This window comes from Tachypleus tridentatus, chromosome 6, assembly GCF_004210375.1.
Source record: "Tachypleus tridentatus isolate NWPU-2018 chromosome 6, ASM421037v1, whole genome shotgun sequence".
NCBI classification, from domain to species: domain Eukaryota; kingdom Metazoa; phylum Arthropoda; class Merostomata; order Xiphosura; family Limulidae; genus Tachypleus; species Tachypleus tridentatus.
In genome coordinates this window covers 46,026,473-46,047,236 of record NC_134830.1, presented here as the reverse complement: position 1 = coordinate 46,047,236, position 20,764 = coordinate 46,026,473, and the positions used below count along the sequence as shown (strand labels likewise).

The following is a 20,764-nucleotide window of genomic DNA, read 5'->3' as shown; positions in this document are numbered from 1 at the left end:
CGTCTACTGATGGCAAGATCGAAGTTCTGAGAGAGCAGTGAAAGAGAGCCAGTTTGCTTGATCCACCTTCCACCGAGGCATGAGGTTTGAATGGAATTGACACGGCCAATCTCTCTCAAAATTATAGAAAAATTATCACTGCCTCATGGGTTATTGTCAACCCCCCATGAAAAGTGGGAGAATAGTGAAGGGGAGCAAATTGAGAGATCAATAGCAGTAAAGGACTGACTAGGTGCATGAAAATAACTGTAAAACCCACTATTGAAAAGAGAAAGGTTGTGATCAGAGAGCATATGCTCTACAAAGTGACCCCTCCCATCAATATCAGTACCTCGTCAGAGGGGATTATGTCAATTAAAGTCTCCCAGAATTAAAAATGTAAATGGCAACTGTTCAACAAGAGCATCAATGTCTGATTGATCACAGGTCTCTTCAAGAGACAGGTAGAAGAAACAAATCATGATGGTATGACACTAGGACGTACGGATGGCTACAGTCTCCAAATGTGTGTCGAGTGGCAAAGACAGAGTGGGCACATGTTGATCAACCAATAGTGCCACCCCTCCATGCACTCATCCATCACACAGCCTGTCATGTCTGTACAAAGAAAGCTGCTAAAAGATCACTGTATTGGCAGGTTTCAGAAATGTTTCCTGTAAGGAAAGACATACAGGATGGTAGGAAGCAATCAGTGCTTTGATGTCATCCAGATCATAATGTAAACGTCATCAGTTCCATTATATCAAGGTGGCCATTTTTATTTATGTGTATGCGAATTGGATGGAGAGTCCTTCTGTTTTCGACCAAGTCTTTTTTCTTTATTCGAGGGAGGTTTGTCAACCTCTATGGATCCTTGCCCTGAGTTGATTGAGCAGGTATTTGTCGTTGGAAGAGGATTCCAGCAATTGAGGACATGAACAAGTGATCATTTTGCAACTTGGGGTGGAAAATGTACCTAAAAAAAATGCTCATACCAAGAAAAAAAGGAAACGGATCTTGGGGTTTTGCTGGAATGAATGTCAGAGACAGACATGGGTGTTCATTAACATTTTTTATTCATGAAGGTCAAAAGACTTTTCATATGATTTGAAAATGATTCTTTTAGAGCACAGAGAGATCCGTCTACACTCCCACTGTAGTATCGGAATGAAGGGCAGCAGCATATGTCCGAGATGAAGTGGTGGACAGCAACTTTCAAGCCTCAGGTTAAGTAATGATATGAGTCATTTTCAAATGCTGCACCTCTTTTTCCTCCAACCATTTAGGGCAAGAACGAAAGTAGGAAAAGTAAGAACTATTGCAATTGACACAATATGGGTCCGTTTCACACTCATAAGCATCATGGTCCTTGCCACCACAATGAGGACGTCAGGGAACCACGACATGACGTCTTTGAGTGACCAAACCTCTGACACTGGAAACATCGAAGAGGATTTGGAATGTACAGCCATACATGGATTAAGATAACCTACCTTGATGGTGGCAGGTGGATGTGGTGATGTAAATGTCAGAATGAGAATACTGGTCGGCACTATAATTCCATTTTTGAGTGGAGATATGCCTCACTGCAGAAACTCCTTGAGTCGAGAAACCAGCAAGAATCTCCGACTCAGGGATGTTCTTCATATCCCTCTCAACAATAATTCCTCGTGATGAATTCAAAGTAGCATGAGGTGTAACCTAAATAAGTATATCTCCAATTGCCTTTGAATGCAAGAGGAGTTCACTGTGTTGAGATGTGGATGTTTCCACCAATACGTCACCAGATCAAAGCTTCTTTACTGAATATGGAGAGCCAGCAAGTTCCTCTAGTCCCTTCTGAATGAAAGAGGGAGACATTTGCCCTAAAAATATGTCTGAAAGAGGATGTAGGATAAGAAAATGAGGTACAACAGGTGTTACAGATATTGAAGATTGCTGCTCAGAATCTTCAAGATGTAGTCGTTTACCTATGGACTGTTTTTTCACTATTTTATTTAAGTTTTAATGTGGAGGATCCATAATAAAAAAGGAAATTTTGGTGCCCACTGACCTCACCCACCATGGAGCCTACAAGGGGATGCACTACAATGTCAAATAAGAACACTGCAGCAATGCCAGGGTTTCATGAGCACTATACCCAAACACCAGCATCAGACACAATGTTCACAACACCCATTGAGAACTTCTAACACTGGTACTTGGTTGACCCTAGCTCAAGTGGATCAGCCAATTAACCCAAGGGAGGCCACCCAAAGGCTGCCCGTATACAGGAATTCAAGGCCAAAGTGGTGTGTTAGGGTTGGACCCCATAACCACCAGGATCCTCTCATCCCCTTCACGGGTTGACATGCACAGCAAACACGTGGGTGGATGTTTAGATCCCAGAGGAGGTAACCTGAAAGAACATAACCTTCCCTGGGAGGTCCCCTCATCACCCCTCAACAGGAACGACCCAAGCAGTGTCTGATACTGAGATATTTTATGATACTGTTCCAATCCCTCAACAGGAATGATCCAAGCAGTGTTTTGTTCTGAAAAGTTTCATGCTATACTCCCCCAATTTCTCAATTGCAATAATCCAAGCAGTATTTGGTAGTTGTAGTATCAAACTAATGTGGCTAAAATACTTTTACATTTGGAACAAAGTAAGTAAATTTAGGGTCCTTAAAATATTCCCCCACAATTGAAGTACAAGTTGAAGCTAATATCATGAATGAACACATCCAGTTCATTACATCACATACACACTCACACATGCTCTCTATTTCTACTATGAATAAAATCTCACGACACACACACTATTATTATTATTCCTGATAATTTTTATGTGCAAGTAATTGCTATTAAAAAAAGAAATCCATATTGAAAACCATCAATATCTGCTTTACATAAAGACATAGTATATTTCAGCCCTGATGTCTGCAAACTTTCCATCATATTTATCAGGTGTCTGATTATTACACACTACACTTCTAGTTTTTATGCTAATGGTAGTTCTGAGCTTATAATTATTTCTCCCAATCAGAATTAAAGTACTTTAGTTATCAGTGATACACTCCTATTTGGAAAGGATTAAATTACTGGAATTTTCAGCAATTCTCCTTCAACATGGAAATAACTAAAGTACTTGAGTGTTTTTAGTAATGTACTCAACAAAAACATAGGAAAGAATAAATTGGCTTTACCATAAGAAATATGCAAACTACTAAAATAATAAAATAATATGAAAAATATTCTAATGAATACTGAATTTATACAATGGAACATAAGTTAAACCACATAAATTAACAAAAGTTAACTATTTAAAGTACAGGAAAACAAAGAAATAAGATTGAACTCTTCCTTGATTTTTGTAGTTTTGTTTCTGTTCATATTTACTTTTAATCATTTCACTGTTTTAAACAAATGAAAACTGAATTTTTCTATTTCTGTGAATGCTGTAAATTTTTGTTTCATCTAAACAACTTTCAAATTTAATTCCACAGCATATTTTAACTATTTTTGATATCATAAATCAAATAATAAGGAAACTATTACTATTACATAAATGGTAAACCAAACCTAAAACATTTGACAGTTATAACTATTACATAACCAGAAATTTTATTAGGTATTGGTAAATCACCATCTGACACACTTTGGTTAACTACATCTTATATCCCCAACTACTTTAGTTTTGTATATGACCTTTTTTTCAACATTTTTTTTATCCTCAATAAACTGTCACCATTGTCATACTAACTGCAATCTTTGAGTATTTGACACAAAAAAAGATGTTTTGAAATCATTTTAAAATCATTTTGATTGTTTTTTAACTGAGAAATGAAAGCATAATGTATATAATGCACATCATATGGTCAGCAGTATGTGATAAATGGTCATTCATGTGTAATGATCCCTCTGTTAATTATTAATTCAGTATATTAAAAAAAAATTGTTGACTAGTTGACTGATAGAGAAAACAATGTCACTGGATAAAAAAAGGTGTTAAAAACTGAGGTATCACACATGAAGTGCAGAAAAATAAAATATATAATGTAAATCCAAATACTGTTACACTCCTATCATCTCATTTCTGTTGATGTGGTTGTTTGAAAAATATAGGCTGTGGAAAATGATTTTCAAAATGTTAAAGGAAACCATGTCCCACCCCAAACAAATTCTGTGAAGTTTTAAAAGTGTTAAAGGAAAGCATGTTCCCTACCCCCAAAGCAAATTGTGCCAATAGGCATGACGTTAAATACGATCCCATACCTACTGTCTAAGACTGTAAAACCTTGATCTATTGTTACCTGTTCATCAATAAGTTCCATCTGTTGTTGATAGTAATTCTTCGAGTGGTCCATATTGATAGCAACCTCAGTATTCAGAGAGCTTGCTCTTTCATCTGCCAACAGAATTGAACCTGTGTGACCTGCCACAGCAGATGGTGGAAGAGTAGCTGCAACAGTTCCTTGAGTAAACTGTTCCCTTCGATTTTTTTGATGCTTTAAGTTCTGCAGCAAGTTAAACAAAGTTTTAAAGAAATTGAAAAACTGCACATAAAGCATACAACAGTAAATATGGAGATTAAAAACTCCTGCAATCAATTATATTTAAATAATTATCTTTATTATTAAAGAAAATTTACTATAAGCAATCTGAAAAATATTTTATTTTGCCCCTGAAAACCTTTTCAAAGGGTTTTGTATAAAACAATTCTTTGTAACTATACAAAGATAATTACAAAATTTGTTGCTACAAGTAACTTTTTTACCATATGTTTCACCACAATGCACAGTTGATTGTTTCACAGTGAATAACTGTAAGCATGCTGAAATTAAATCAAACATCTAATATTATACTCAACTTTAATTTCATCTCGCACTCGACAAAATAGTTCATATACTTCGCAACATTAATGTAAAGGTAACAAACACTTTATCCAACTATCCACTTGTCCTTTCCCTACATCTACGAAAGTGAGTTTTCACTGATGTAGAGATTAGATGTGGTCTTGATGGCATGACGTAGATCAGGAGTCTAAGATCCAAACTGTGATATGCTGCTAAACATATAATGTACTCCCATCTGGGAATTATTATAACTATGACTAGATAAATGTTTCTAAAATCAAAATTACATGAAGTAAAAACTTTCCAGTTTACTAAGAACAACATTGCCAGAGTTTCTCAAACAATACATTATTTAGGATTGTAAATTTGCAAATTGTCAGATAATTTTTTGAAGTATAACCATGATTCCATATAACAATAAAAAAAGTTGGAAAAGATGTATGTATGTATTACTATTTAATTAGGCTGTTCACTAACAACTGTAGTGATTACTATTTCTAAAATACTCTCACCTCTGTTCGAACTTCTAAAACTTGTTTGAAGTTATTTGACATTGAAGCCAGTTTTGACTGAAAAAAAACAAACACAACAACCAAAATACATTTTAACACACACGTAACAGCACAATACAACTACAGCACAATATTAAAAAAATCACAGTTAACCATAAGAACTGATTTGTTAAGTTTCATTCAGCAATAATTACAATGAAATATGATTAGCAATGAACTTGCAAAAATACTGAAACTTATAATTTTTTTTTCTTTAAATTAAGAAGCTTAACTGTTCAGCATAGATTACTCTGAGTATTAAGAATTGTATTTCAAAACTGGTGGTCAGAAATAAACTTAATATTTCTATTTTTGAAACATTCCTTAATAATCCCCCAAAATCAATGAACTGGAAAAATGTTTTGGAATAATTACAAAAATGAAGCTCCTTTCAGCTTTTAAAATACACAAACTAGTACTGCATGAAAACCATAAAGAAAGTCTCTTGTCTTGGTTAATGATTATTTTAAGAATTCATGGGTGAAATCAAAGGGTCGTATGTTATAATATGTTGACCACACTACGTCTGCAACATCCTGTGACAATAAGATCTCCCAATACCAGAGCTTATCAGGTTGACTGGGATATGATGGACATATTGGTGGTTTAAACACTATATGTTCACAGAGATAATATCAATTTTTATACTTATGGATTAATAAAGTTCCAGTTTACCTTGTTTTTAAAAAACTGAATTAAAATTCTAACCCCTGCTTATCTTCTCAGGATATTTTGGAACATAACTGGCCCAAAGTGAGTTATTTCAACAACCTTTAAACTGATGTTAATCCTGCTTTATATCTGATTATATTACTTGTTCAAAATGCTTGAAAATTTTATTATGCATAACTGTTATACTGTTCTCAGTAATATAAAAATTTCTTAATTTGTAACAAAAATCCCTGCTTGTTGTGTCAAACAGTGTTCAAAAGGAATGAAAAAAAATGTTAAATAATCATACACCAGATTATTACTTACCTGTAATGTAACAATAACAGAGTTTGAATGTGACTGCATGTGTTTTCCATTCCTGTAACTTCTTGTTTTTGATAACTATAACAAAAAGATAATCAGTTTTTACAAGTTTAACATAATTATATCTGAGATCTTTGTAACATCAAATGAGTCACAAAGTTGAGGACATCGCAACACATGAAATTAAGCAAATTGTGCAAAGGCCTATAATTTGTAATTTTTGTCATTTATATTGATTTTACTTTAAAAACAATTTTCTTGAAACATAATAAATACTTGTTATAGTTGCCTGATATTTGGAAAACAATGTACAGCTTTTTATTCTGTATATTCTACAAAGCAAACATTTTTGTGTGAAAATTGTAGTATACATACAAGTTATATTCTTACTTATCAATTCAATTACAAACATACAAAATAAGTAATAAAATCTAAAAACAGAAAAGTTAGTGCACTCTCATCTTACAATATATAACAATATACCAGACTCACATACACTCAAACATAGAAATTTACAAACATCAAATAAATACATATATAGTTAATACAAAAATGTTTGGGAATGTTTATATCTATTACATAAACATCACAAAGAAACACTTCAATTAGTAATTAATGGGCAATGATGTTTAGGAATTACATGTACGTGCAGGTAACTTGTGTGTAGATTCCACAGATTCCAAAACATATTTACAAATGCTGTAATTATCAAAACGTTATCAATCTTGTTGAAAAACAGCATCATACATTAGAAACTTTTCAAAATGTTAACTTCAGCAAAATTTTATTACAATGCAGATTAACTAACCTTCAAGTTATATATATACATACATACATATAAAATAAAATCTACTTGCTTATAATAGAAATAATTCATTAAACGTTTAGACTTACCTCTTGTAAGTGTGCTATTTGTTTGTTTAAACTGTTTATGTCTTGCTTAATTATATAGGTCAGCTCTTGAATTTCCACAGGTTTATCATCAAACAGAGACTTCCGTTTGGCCACTATGGATAAACTTATATATGAGATATTGGTACTTTGATATAAAATGTTTATAACATGAACAAATATTACAAACTTGGTATTTGATATAATCCATGTAAAGCATCTCAAACTTTGTAACTGAATTTATATCAAAGTTTACATTTCTCAAAAATCAAAGAGTTAAGTTCACAGAAATGACATTATAAAATTTTAACATGTTTAAACAGAACTTTTGTATTTCAAAAATCACGAATGGAAGTAAGAAAAGGGAAATTACAGTATCCACATTCAAGTCATGCACGTCAAAAAAGACTAATACCTCAGTTTTCATAACATGGAAATATTTTGTAAGACATTAGCAGCCCTGTCAAACACTCTACACACGATGTTTCATATTTCTGATGAACTGTTACTAAACAGAAGGTTGTCCCTTCTTTAAAAAGTTATTAGAGTTGCTTATTATATTCAGAATAAAACTGAATCATTAGCTGACTATTTTTCATAATGAACAAAACCTGGCATCAAAAAGAAACCAGACATAATAAAATAGAATAAGCTACAAAAACCTTACAACAGTGGATTTAGACAAAATTTCAAAACACCAAAATATACAAAAAAAAACCTCAGTGAAAGAAACTATTGCTTAACTTAAAACACAACCTTTCAACCAATAAACTACACAACAAAACTTAAACTACCAGCACACATCACATTATATGGTAACCATTTGACAAGTTAATAACACTAACAACAGAAAGGCTTGCTAACACTTATCAATCTGGGCTATTATTGCATATACTTATTTCTTGTTATACTAAGATGTTATTTCTAGCCTTACTTTTTCAACACCCCAGTACACAGTTTATTAATTTTTTAAACACCTGAATCAAGACATCTCTGGTTCTTCTGCATTCCAGAGAAATTATTTCATATATTTAAGTATCACTTTTATAACTTTCAAACTTACCCATGTCTCAATTTAAAAAAAAAAAAAAATAAGCTTTTTTCTACAGTAAAATTTAAAACAATATTCCAAGTAAGGCTTTATCAACACCTGAAATTTCACACTGATTTACATTAAAGAATGTAAATAAGTGAGTCTACTGATTACCGTTTGTAAATTGGTTTGCATCATAGTGGCAATGATCATTAACCCAAAAAAAGTAGTTCAAACATTAAATGTACATTATAGTAACCCTGTAAATGTGGGTCATGGACCCATGGGTACATTAGTTTTAACATTATGTTTTGTTGTGTAATGGTAGATGTAAAAAGTTTCATGTATATTATCACAACACATGAACATAAAAAAAATGTTAAAATCCTTTGTTATTATTATATTTTCATAAATGACAAAATTTACATAAGATCGAATACAATGCTGTGTGTGTTATTCTAATTTTACATCAGTTGTATTTAGTTTTAACATCACATTGTACCCCTATGAAGATTTAAACAATAATAGTGGTATATTAAATACACTATTACTTTTTGGAAAATAGAATGTTAATTACACTTTTTTTCATTAAATAATTTACTTTGTTAGCACTTTGCACATACAGTTTCTTTTCAATGTTTACTAAATCATCAAACTTTGTTTGAATGACCAGTTGTTTAGCTGTCACATAGAGCACTTAACTACAACCTCCATGATGTTCAAACTTGTTTATACATAGCACTTAATTTCAACCTGCATGCTGTTCAAACTTATTCACACAGAGCACTTAACCATAACCTGCATGATGTACAAATGTATTCTTTTCTCACAGATCAACAGAAATGCTAGATTCAAAAGTTCCTGTCTACTTTATTCATTATATTGGAATCTACACTTTGTAAACTTACATAATGTTAGTTTTTCCAGCTTTGTAAAGGTGTTGCTAATGTCTTTTCCAATCTGCCTAAATAAAAACAAACCAATAAAAAGAAAAACATTAGCCATTGTTAACAAACACTTTATATATTGTCTCTATATACATACATATATATTACTTTTCTTAGATGCAGACTTAATGCAAAAATAAACATTCTACAGCCTCAATATAGCATCATCTTCAAACTGTAGGGAAATGTTTAAAAAGTTGCTACACCATTGGTACAAAATTTGGCACAGTAAAAACAAAAAAAGTGAAAACATATGGCATCTGGAAAAATGGAAGGTATAAAAGGGTGCCACACAATAATGAGAAAGTGGAGAGATTGAAAATCTGTAGTAAAAGAGCTAGATAATAAATTCCTTGGTTTGAGTAGTGGAATCTTCATGTCCAGTCATTGGCAAGAAGATCTGGTTTTATACATTGAGTCACTTCCTTGTTAGCTACTTCCTTACATTCATCTTTTGTTGGGATGTAGAACATGGAATCAAGGTTCACAATTAATTGATGGATTGATTTAGTGTTTTATGGCACAAAGCAGCGAGACTATCTGCGCCAGACATTCGGTAAAAATGTAAAAAAAATAAAAATAAATAAATAAATGTAGTAATAGACACAAATGGAAATGAAGGTAAAACAAAAAAGTATAAAACCAATGTTGACACCTAGTCTACAATGTTAAGATAGAAGGCAGAGTATAAGAAGTTGTAAGGTATTTACTCTAGCAAAAAGGTAATGATCATAACCCGCCAAGAAGATTAACAGGTAAGTTCAAGAACCACCGTCAATCACCTGAAGTTGGCCTTTCCAGTCCTGGTTCCGGGTTATGTGTCATAGCAGCTATTATCAAAATGTAAAAGAATAAAAGTTTTAAAAGACACTCCACAAAATCGTAATAATGAGTAGCCAAATGTCCAGTAAAAAGATAAAGTCAAGTAAATGGAGTAAAATTTGTAAAAGTAAATGAAGGTAAAAACAAAACAGCAATTAAAACAGAAAATGGTGTAAAAACCAATGGTGACATCCAGTCTTCAAAGTTGTAAAATATTTACTCTAGCAAAATGGTAATGATCATAACCCGCCAGGAAGACTAACAGGTAAGTTCAAGAACCACCGTCAATCACCTGATGTTGGCCTTTCCAGTCCTGGTTCCAGGTTATGTGTCATAGCAGCTATTATCAAAATGTAAAAGAATAAAAGTTTTAAAAGACACTCCGCAAAATCGTAATAATGAGTAGCCAAATGTCCAGTAAAAAGATAAAAGTCAAGTAAATGGAGTAAAATTTGTAAAAGTAATTGAAGATAAAAGCAAAGCGGCAATTAAAACAGAAAATGGCGTAAAACCAATGTTGACTTCCAGTCAACAAAGTTGTAAAGAACTACCTGTAGCAGAATGGTAATGATCGTAACCGCCAGGAAGACTAACAGGTAAGTATAAAAACCACCGTCAGTCACCTGAAGTTGGTCTTTCCAGTCCTGGTTCCGGGTTATGAGTCAATATGGCCAGTACTAAAAAGTTTAGTAAAAGTGTGAAATGATATGCAGCAAAAGTATAATAACAACTTCGCCAGGACGACTAACGAGTAGTTCAAACGGATAGTTCAAACAGTAGCGTTAGTCACCTGAAATTGGCCTTTCCAGTCCGGTGTCGAAGTTATTTAATGTTCTGGCCATTGTCTAATGTCAAATTGAAGGAGAGAGACTAAAACTGTAAAAAAGGAACCACAATTAAAAAGGTGTAATGAATAAATATGCAACACTTAAATGAGATTAAAAAGATTAATGGCCATTAAAAAATTAAAAACATTATCAAGGTGGACAGAGTCACCATCACCAATAACTCTGTCCAATGTTACAGATTGACCCTGGGAAAAAATATGTTTAAAATATTGCCGTCATTGAGAATTGTAGCGATGGCAAGAAAGTAAAACGTGGCTGATAGTGATTTGAGTGTTACACAAACTACACATTGGTGCATCAGTTCCAGATAAAAGAAAATGATGAGTTAAAAAACTGTGACCAATGCGTAGCCTAGTGAGAACAGAGGTTCACAAAGGAGGGAGGGAGAAAGTGGAAGAGGGATAGGTTGTGATTGGAAACCAAGTTTGTGCTGGCCAATATGGCACAATCAGGATTAGAGTGGACCCCAGGAAATCACCTGATAAAGTAATAGGACAGAAGAGTACACATAAAGGTATTTGTGTGACCAATCCTGACTGAAAGCATCAATCACCAAAGCCTGTAGATGCAGTAATAATAGTGATGAGACCAATATGATGTGTATGATGTGCCCAACATGAAAGATCCAATGTCAAAAAACATACCTCTCAAAAGGTTGATATGTGCCACCAATGTAGATTTGTCCAAATTAGCTATCATCAGACAATGACAGATGAAAATAAGGAAGTGGTGTAATGCCTGACAGATAGCTAGAATTTTGAGATCATTGCAGGAAAGTTTTGTCTGCAAACCAACAGCCAGAAGTTTCCTGGTGACTGACCCAAGGCTCCCTTTCCTGAAGGGATGTGTCCATGAACAGATGTTTAATAAAATGCAAGGGAGGAAGTGGCACACCCACTAATGTATGGGCTTTGTCTTGTCATTACAGCAAATCATCTCAAAGGGAAGAAAAGTAAAGTTTGTGAAAAGAGAATCATGAGCTAGGTTCCATCGTTTGTTAAGGGCCCACTGCAGGCATCTAATGAGTCACACAACTGTGACAAAGAGGGCTCAAAAGCAACACAACTTTTAGTAGTATGTAAGTGGGCTGAGAGAACACAGTGAACTAAAAGTTCCATGGACCACAAATGCAAAGGGGTAGGCAGAGTGTGATTGATATTGGTGTCCAAAAAAGACCTCTAAAGGCACCAAATACTGGGTGGGTTGGAGGGCTGACTTTTCCATTTAATCACCCAGCCCACTCGAGCTGTCACAAAAAGGATTTGGTGAGTATAAGTGGTCAACTCTTGCTCAGAATTAGATAGAAGTTGTCAATCATCCATGTAATAATAAAAATGCAGCTGCAGAGCATGAAGATGTTAAGCAAAAGCCTGTTTGATGTAACAAAACACCTATGGAGCTGAGGCAAGTCTGAAATGCCTGTAAACTACCCCAAGATAGACAAACTGAAGATAAGGTTGAGGCTGAAGTGCAATGAGGAAGTAGAGGTAAATAATGGAGACATCCATTTCAGTCATTCACAACCCTGGGGATAATGCCCATTTCAGGGTGAGGAAAGACTCCATGGCAAAATTGGGGACAAGATAAATTGATGGCCAGCTTCCAATCCCTTGTCTTCTTGAGGACAATAAAAAATGAGAAAAAAACTCTTCGAAGGACAGTGAACAGGTTTAATGATTCATTACAAAAGTAAATCTCAAACTGCTCCTGAGAGACACTGGCATGTCATGGGATCTCAGAAAAGAGAAAAGGATAAGAGGTAAGAAAAAAAGGGAAGTGGGGAAAGAAACTGGATAATGAAACCTTCTGATAGAACCTGTATAACACAATTATCTTCAACAAAGGGAAGCAGGTGAGGAAAAAACTCCAACAGAACACAAACATACAAAATAGTCACTGGTACTGTGATGATGGATCTTACATCATCAAGGAAACTGATGAAAAGAAACACCCCAATTAAAAGGAAAAGGTAAGGGATGTGAGGATGAAGGATGGAAAATGGGAATGATAGCATGTCAAGCCCTGACAAAGACATATGGATCACAAAATATTGTAAGGGTTGATTGATGGAGGGGTAACATCACCCAAAATTCAATATTCTCAGGGACTGTATTAAAAACTTAACATCTCAGAAAAGGAGTAAGATGTATGTCCCTGAAATAATAGGAGGTTGAACTGATCTGAGCCAAAACTGAGTCCCTACCCATAAGGTCCCAACATCAAAGAAACCATGTATGTGATACTAGAGCCAAGGACAAAATGCAGGATAATGTTTCAGGAGAGAATTTGAAGAGTATCGACATAAAGTCCCTCAGGATTTCTGTGGGCAGCTTCCAATAGCTGATGTATGAACCCAAATATCAAGGGAGGAAGGAAATATCAAAACTAGGAGAGAAGATTGCTCATGCAACAAGAAAGGGGCAAGGGGAGTAAAAAATATGAGAAATGGATAAAACATCACAAACACAGTACACAAGTTCTGTGAAGACTGAGTCAGGCCTAGATGATCCCTCAAACTAGAAATGGGAAGGAATACCAAATTCTGGAGGAGAGAAAAGATGATCAAAATCTTCATAATTGAGGCTTTAGACCAGTGGTGCACAAACTTTTGAGTCATGGGCCACATAAAAGAGAAGATTAAAATCGTCCCACAGTTGTTTCACACAAGATGGACATCACATTTAAGAACACAAAAATAATGATTACATCAAAGAGTTTGCACATTATTCTAAAAAATGTTATTATACATCAACTGTCATAAAGTTAGTGCAATGGATGGTGCTGCATGTCACCTACGAGCTTAGAAATGACCGGCTTGATGTTTGACGCTAAAAAACGCAAGACTGCTTCCAGATGATCATCAGTCAGCTGATTGCAAGTGTTGTTTTTGTTCAGTTTCATATGCGAGAAAGCCTGTTCGAAGCAGTACGTGCTGCCAAACATGCTGGTGTGGACAAGTGCGTTCTCTTTCAGATTAGCAAATGTTTTGTAGAAGTCAAGCAAACTGTTTTCTCAGTAATTAACACTCAGTTCATTAGATGCCTGGAGATCAGTAAGTTCGAGCTGATATTCTGCTGACAAGTCATCCACTGACACACTGAATGGATCAGCAAAAAGTTTTATCAACAATCTGAATTGGTCAAAGACATGAAACCGTGAGTTGAAGGATTGAATCAAGGTATCTAGCTTCCCAACATGAACTTGTGTGTCAATGTCCCGATTCTTCTGTAGCTGTGACTGAAAAGTGGGAAAATGCACAAATTTACCTGATGCTGCTTACTGCCGGAACAGCTGCAACTTTGTCCTGAAAGCTGAGACGTGATTTGAAAGCTGACAGACAAGCTGATTTTTGCCTTGCAACTTCAAATTCAGATCATTCAAGTGTTGTGTCATATCGACCAGAAAGGTCAAATCACCTTGCCATGCTGGATCAGTCATGGAAATCACTTCTGTGTCTTTGTTCTTGCTTCTGAGGAATTCTATCACCTCATCAATCAACTCCCAGAATCTTCTAAGCATCTTCCCTCAACTCAGCTAGCGTACTTCACAGTGATACACAAGGTCACCATAGCCTGAATCAATTTCTTCAAGAAGACTTCAAAACTGACAGTGATTGAGCCCTCGTGATTTGATAAAATTATTGTTTTTCATCACTAATGCCATCAGTGCCTGAAAACCAAGTTCTTTACTGCATAGGTTCTGTTGGTGAATAATACAGTGCAACTTCACTAACTGTCTGTTCTGCTTTCCTCAATGCTTCATCAACAGTGCTACCAGCCTGCAACTTTCTCTGGTCATGGCTGATGCTCCATCAGTTGTCACACATATCATTTTTGTGAAATCCAATGAAACTCTACTACACAGTCATACTGTCTCCTCGAATTGAGCAGACCCAGTTGTCTGACCCTTCATGGAACCCATGCCAATTAGTCCCTCTGTGATATCAAACGATGACGACACACCACAAACAAAAACTAGTAGCTGTGCTGTTGAACTGATGTCAGTCGACTCGTCTGCTGCCAAAGAGAAGTAGACAAAGTTGGCTGCTTTATTTGTAAGCTGTCTTGTCATATCTGCTTAGAGATGTGAAATTCTTCGTTGAACTGTCATACGATTCAAAGTTACCATCTGTAGCTTGCAAATTGCTTCCAGACACAACTTTTCTGATGCAGTAATCATACGTTGCTTGACAAAATTACCATCAGTGAACGGTTTGCCAGATTTCACTATCATCAACGAAATATCCTAACTGACCTCACATGCTGCACCTAAATCTGCTGACTGCTTTGAGAAAACATTCTGCTGGTAATTTAGTGACTGCTGCAGAGATTCAATTCGAGCTGTTCATTCATCACCGACAATGTTGTGGAAATCTTTATGCTTCGTCTCATAATAACGCTTTATATTGGATACCTTTGCCATTGCTACTGTCGAATGACACAGCAGACAAATCACATTCTTCTGTTGTTGAACAAAACAGTATTGTGCAGTCCAATCATCATGAAACTGCTGGTTTTCATCATCAACTTTTCTTTTACGATTTACTGCCATTTTTGTTACGAAATAATATCAAAATAGGGCTCGTAAGTAAATCTCAAAAACAACTGGAATACGTGAGACTTCGTAAATACGGAAATATTACGTCATTGCGCCAATGATTAAATGCCTTTGCATTAACAAGATTTGCTTATTAAATTTTCTTAATTGCTCAACACAAATATGGAGCCATCCAGTATCTAATCTAATGCATATTCTTCTATAGCACTTAATCTTCACACAGGCACAAACTCTTTATGTTTGACTTTCCCATTGGACATAGCAGGCCACTTGGCGACTCGTCTCAGGCCGGACTTTGTGCACCACTGCTTTAGACAATACACTTGTCATTGGTGTGTCCTCCAAAGTGGTAATGTGAACTTTGGAATTCATAACTCAAAAATCTGCTCAAAATTATTGAGTGCAGAAATATAGTAACAGTAATAAACTGGGACAAATGGACTCAAATAAAATAAATAGAATCACTTCTATTAAAAAATCAAAGTTACTGTCACAAAGGAAGCATTAACACAAAATAAGACTCTTGCATTCAATTGCTGCCTAATGAGAAGTGAAGGTTTAGTAGAGAAATGTAAAGGAAATCATAAGCAAAATGTGAGCATGTCATGCTACTACTAGTTGAGAGATGAAGAATGCTGATTTACAACATATAATAATTCCAACAAAAGGAAGAGCAAGTCTTATAGCATGCACAAGAAAAGCAATGCATACAGGGCAGCACTGAACAAGAATATCTAATATTGTAAGAGGAGGTAAGTACTGTATCAGAATGCAACATTCAGTATATCAAGATATTGTAAACAGCATTTGCGTCTAAACAACTGTTGAAGTTTAATACTAAGTAGGATCACAATTTCCACTTTGGACAAGGAGCTGGGTTTAAACAATCACAAAAATTGATGACTGTATTAAAACAAACATTTTTAATAACTACCTTAAACTGAATGACAATGAACAAATAAAAAATTTTACCAAATAAATTTACAAAAAATAGCAACCCCATTCATTCTAGTTTTCAATGTTCATTTACTGCTGGATGGAATCAGGAACCATGTACAAAATAGTTACTTTAATTACAAATTAGCCTAAAGTGACAAACAAAATCAGAAACATAACATGATAAAGAGACAGAAGGCAGTAGCAGAAAAGAAAAATCTGGTAAATAAATAGCCACTAATTAGTGATTTGAGTCAACCTTCAGGAAAATTTTTATATACTCCATTCAACAAGTGATTTTATTGTATTAACATCACAGACATACTTAAAATTCAAGAGAAAATGTTACAATTACAATTACCATTACCTTAATAAACTGAAGTTTTTTTAGAGATAACATGTAAAAAAAAAAGATTAAAAAAATCTTGAGTGAATTCAGAATGGCAAATAATTTGTTTTATTATACTTTCTCACTATAAATGATTTCATTCATCACACAGTTGTATAGGGCACAAACTTTCTACCTCAGATTAAGTAACAAAATGTAATGCCAGAGCTGACAGAAAACTACAGTTAAGAAATATCAAATCTCATCAGTTCATCTACTAATTATCAATGCTAAAAATTTACTGCCCAACAAAGTCATGTTTTACATCAGAGCTCAAAGTCAGTGGTAGCTTGCTGGCAAAATGTCACTGGGTTGAACTTAAGGGACAGCCAATGACTAACAAAGGGCAATTGTATTATTTCCCTAGTTTACAATCCAGACACAATTATGATTATTCAGACTGGTTGTAAACAATAGTAAAAATTATTAAAACAATAAAAAGTTGCCAGCACAATACATATGGGTAAAACCACATAACAATGAATATACAAGACTTTTCAAATAACCAAATAAACACTTTTTAAAAATGTATATTATATTAGGAAATGTTATTATTATCACAAACACAAATTTGATAAAATATTAAAAATATAAAATCAAATATGCAATGATTCCTGAAAATTGAAATCAGATGATTAGTTATATCTACTAAGGGCAAGCAACTCATGCAACTACTTTCTTTTGTGTCAATGAGACACTCACACAACTAAATAGCAAATACATTTTAGTTACCTAAAAATTAGTTTCAAGGTCTATTTATATGCTATATGAAGTATATGATGGCTTATTTTGGGCTATGATTATATGCAAACTTTTATAATCTTTAATTCTGAGTGTTTATAGTTGTAGAAAGAAAGATACGAGTATCAAACCTAGCTGACAAAATTTCAGACACAAACCATAGTAGCCTACAAAATGACCAAAATCTAATTTGTAACTGGACACATGTTTTTATTGTACCCATTAATTACTAATAAGAATGTTTCAACTAAGCTGATGCTATGTTGAAGGCAAGTGAATATCTCAGACATATGGACAGCACACTACATTCAATCCATATCAGGACTCTCACCTCTCAAAAAGTAGCAGTAGATTAGCAGCCATAACACAAAGTAAAAATTAAATGCTAATTAGTGATCGAAACATCATTTGATTTGTATGATTTTATAGACAACTAATCAGAATAGCAATTGGCATCCTGTCATAGGAATTATATATCTCACATAATATATCACAAACATAAAAAACAAACAAAAAATCTTTTTTCAGGAAGACTGACTAACAATAAACAATTTAAGTAATAAAAACAAAAAGATGACTTACTTTGCAACTTTCATGAAATTCTTCCACTCTTGGAGGTCCCTTGGATGTTTGTTTTGCTGTGGCTGAATGTATCCATTACCCTAAAAACATAATGTAAAAGGATTGCATTACCTGTTACACTATTACCATGTTTTCCATACTATTTTTCAAGAACTAAATATTATACTGCAACAAATTTTGATATAAATGAATCTTTCCCAAAGTTTTCAATTTAGTAAGGTCCAAGAGATAGTACTTGAATGTCATGAAATCTTACAAAAAGATCTCATTAATGCTTTCTGTTCAATCCTCTCATGAGTGTGCTTGAAATGTTGGTAGTAGGTTTTTAATTTCTTTTATTAATATACAAGTATGCCCCCCCAAGCACACAATTTGGAAATCTGTGCTGAAATTTACAATATCAGAAGTTGTAATTTATTAGTTCGATTAGTATAATATTATATACAGTTCTTTTTGTTGCATGTAATAAATGCTCAATATTAAAATCTTATAATTACTACAAATCTCAGGATTCATTAACTTCATTTTGAGTACTAAAATGGTTCATTAACAGCAAATTGTTGCAAACAACCAAGAGTACTTTGGTGAAGAAAAATGAGATTCAAACTGAAGGCCTCAATTGTAGGCAGCTGAAAAATTTAACATCTCAAAGAAAAAAAAATCATCCATAATGTGAAGTGTCTGTAATAAATGGAAATGTGAGTATAGTGCTTCACAATGATCTGCTAGGTTTTCTTGTGACATTTCTAGCAACCTGAGAATTAGGAGAGGGAGAGAGTTCTCAGTGATAAGTCCCATCCTGTCTTCACTAATGCATAACAGTTTTCCTCACACAGTGCTTCTTATGGAATCATATCAAAGTGTAGGACCCATCTACTCCAGTACAACATATTCATCACAGTCTGACATCCAAAATAAAAGTGCTTTAAAAAAAAAGTTGGATCCCTAAAAACTAAGGTCAAAGTCCTCTTGAAATATACAGCCACAAGAACAAGGGTACCTTCTGAAAGATTAGAAATCCATAGTTTTGTTCACAAGAAAATTAGAACAGTTATTACATCCTGAAGAGAACTGTCAAAACTGCCAACACAAATGTAAAACATCTGATTTTAAACAAGAGACAAGCTAATGTACACTTGAAGGATTTCTTAAGACTTGGATTTCAATAATAAATCATTATCTGCACACCTTTAAAATAACCCGTTCAAGATAAATTTTTTGAGTCAACAAATTTTCAGTTATTTATGCTATTTGCTAAAGCATAAAATCAAAGTTTTCAATAGGTTTGTATATATCACATAAAGGTAATTCAATATCTTACCACTCTGCTTTGCATTAGTTTCACAGTGGAAATAAATTCTGCCGTTCTATCTCTACTCGTCATTTCCAGTTCTTATGGTTTGGCACTGTTAAAATGCAAACAGTCCCAACAGGTTCTAAATCAGTTATGTGGTTTTGTAGAAGAAATAACTGCAGAAGACACATTCAATTCTGAGCCTCTTTTTTTCCAATTCTCTGATCCAGTTTGTCTACTTCTTGTAATCATCAGGAGTAAAAGCCGAGAAGGTTTCAGAGAGCCTACTTGTTAAGAAGAATTTACATGAAAAAATGTATGCATTAATAATGCAGTGTGTTAAAGAAAAAAATAATCTTCTAAACAAGGAATAAAACTACAAATTGCCCACTGAATTAACCAAAAATAAGAGTATGAAACACTTAAAAGATGTTTGATACTAGAAGTCAAATGATATTTTTTTTAATGTTATTAAAACTTTTTGACAATTAGGTCTCAGAAGTTTCTATTGTATTATACATACACATGTATTGTACTACATATGCCAGAGGTTAGGCACATTTGTTCTCAGCTTTGAAATGAATTTTAATTTGTTGTAACTATTACATACATAACACAAAAGAGTGCAGTATTTTGCTTCAAAATAAAGTATACACTTGATTTTTAATTAAACCAGGAAATGAAAAATACTTGAAATTGCCAAACCCAACTGTGGCAGTTCCTTTCAAATGAGATAAATGTAATAAGCCAATTATAAATTTCCAGCTTAAAACCCCCTGATAATCAACTACTCACTATAAATCCAAGGGGTCGTGATGCGTTTCCAGGTGATCAAGTGAAATGTGATAAAATGTAATGGACATAAGGAGAAAATGTAATCTTTTTCACAGTTTTAATAGTTTAACAATTTCTACAATACTGGAGTACAATTTATTATGGCTGAAGAAAACAACCTTGGAGTATTAGAAGATAAATCACTCAAGTTATCACTTTGTTGCTACAAAAGAACTAATTATTTTATACAAATCACATTTAGGCCTCACTTAAAAACTGTATATAGCCTTGAACTCATTTCCTAAGAAAGGATGTTGACTTACTGGAAAGGGCTGACTGATGGGCTACAAGGATGATTCTAAGGAAGGAAGGGTCATCTTACAGATATATGTTAAAATTTCTTAAATTATCTTTTATTGAAAAAATAAGGGAAAGGGTAATCTTATTGAAGTTCACAACATTTATTTTCAACAACAGAATAAAGCCCTGTTTTCATTACGATATATTCTGCAGTTAATATCAAAATACTAGCAAACACAAAATTCTGAATACAGTAACAAAATATTTAGATTATTGACATAAAACACCCTTATTCTTTTCAGTTCTGT

The 20,764-nt window shown here is 33.9% G+C and overlaps 1 protein-coding gene across 4 annotated transcripts in view; it reads right to left on the bottom strand.

The window, feature by feature from the left end:
- The window catches only part of LOC143252385 (syntaxin-5-like), a 35,669-nt gene that overhangs the window by 4,966 nt on the left and 9,939 nt on the right, over positions 1-20,764 (bottom strand). For 2 of the 4 annotated variants that reach the window (XM_076504398.1, XM_076504396.1), the window contains exons 2-8: positions 19,410-19,666; positions 18,089-18,168; positions 9,176-9,231; positions 7,238-7,350; positions 6,347-6,421; positions 5,330-5,386; positions 4,275-4,478 (exon numbers count right to left, since the gene is read on the bottom strand). In XM_076504398.1, coding sequence (XP_076360513.1) covers positions 4,275-4,478; positions 5,330-5,386; positions 6,347-6,421; positions 7,238-7,350; positions 9,176-9,231; positions 18,089-18,168; positions 19,410-19,472 — 648 coding nt within the window. In that variant the 5' untranslated portion in view covers positions 19,473-19,666. Of the gene's footprint in view, positions 1-4,274; positions 4,479-5,329; positions 5,387-6,346; positions 6,422-7,237; positions 7,351-9,175; positions 9,232-18,088; positions 18,169-19,409; positions 19,670-20,764 lie in introns of all 4 variants that reach the window. The other 2 variants (XM_076504397.1, XM_076504399.1) reach the window with 1 other exon arrangement.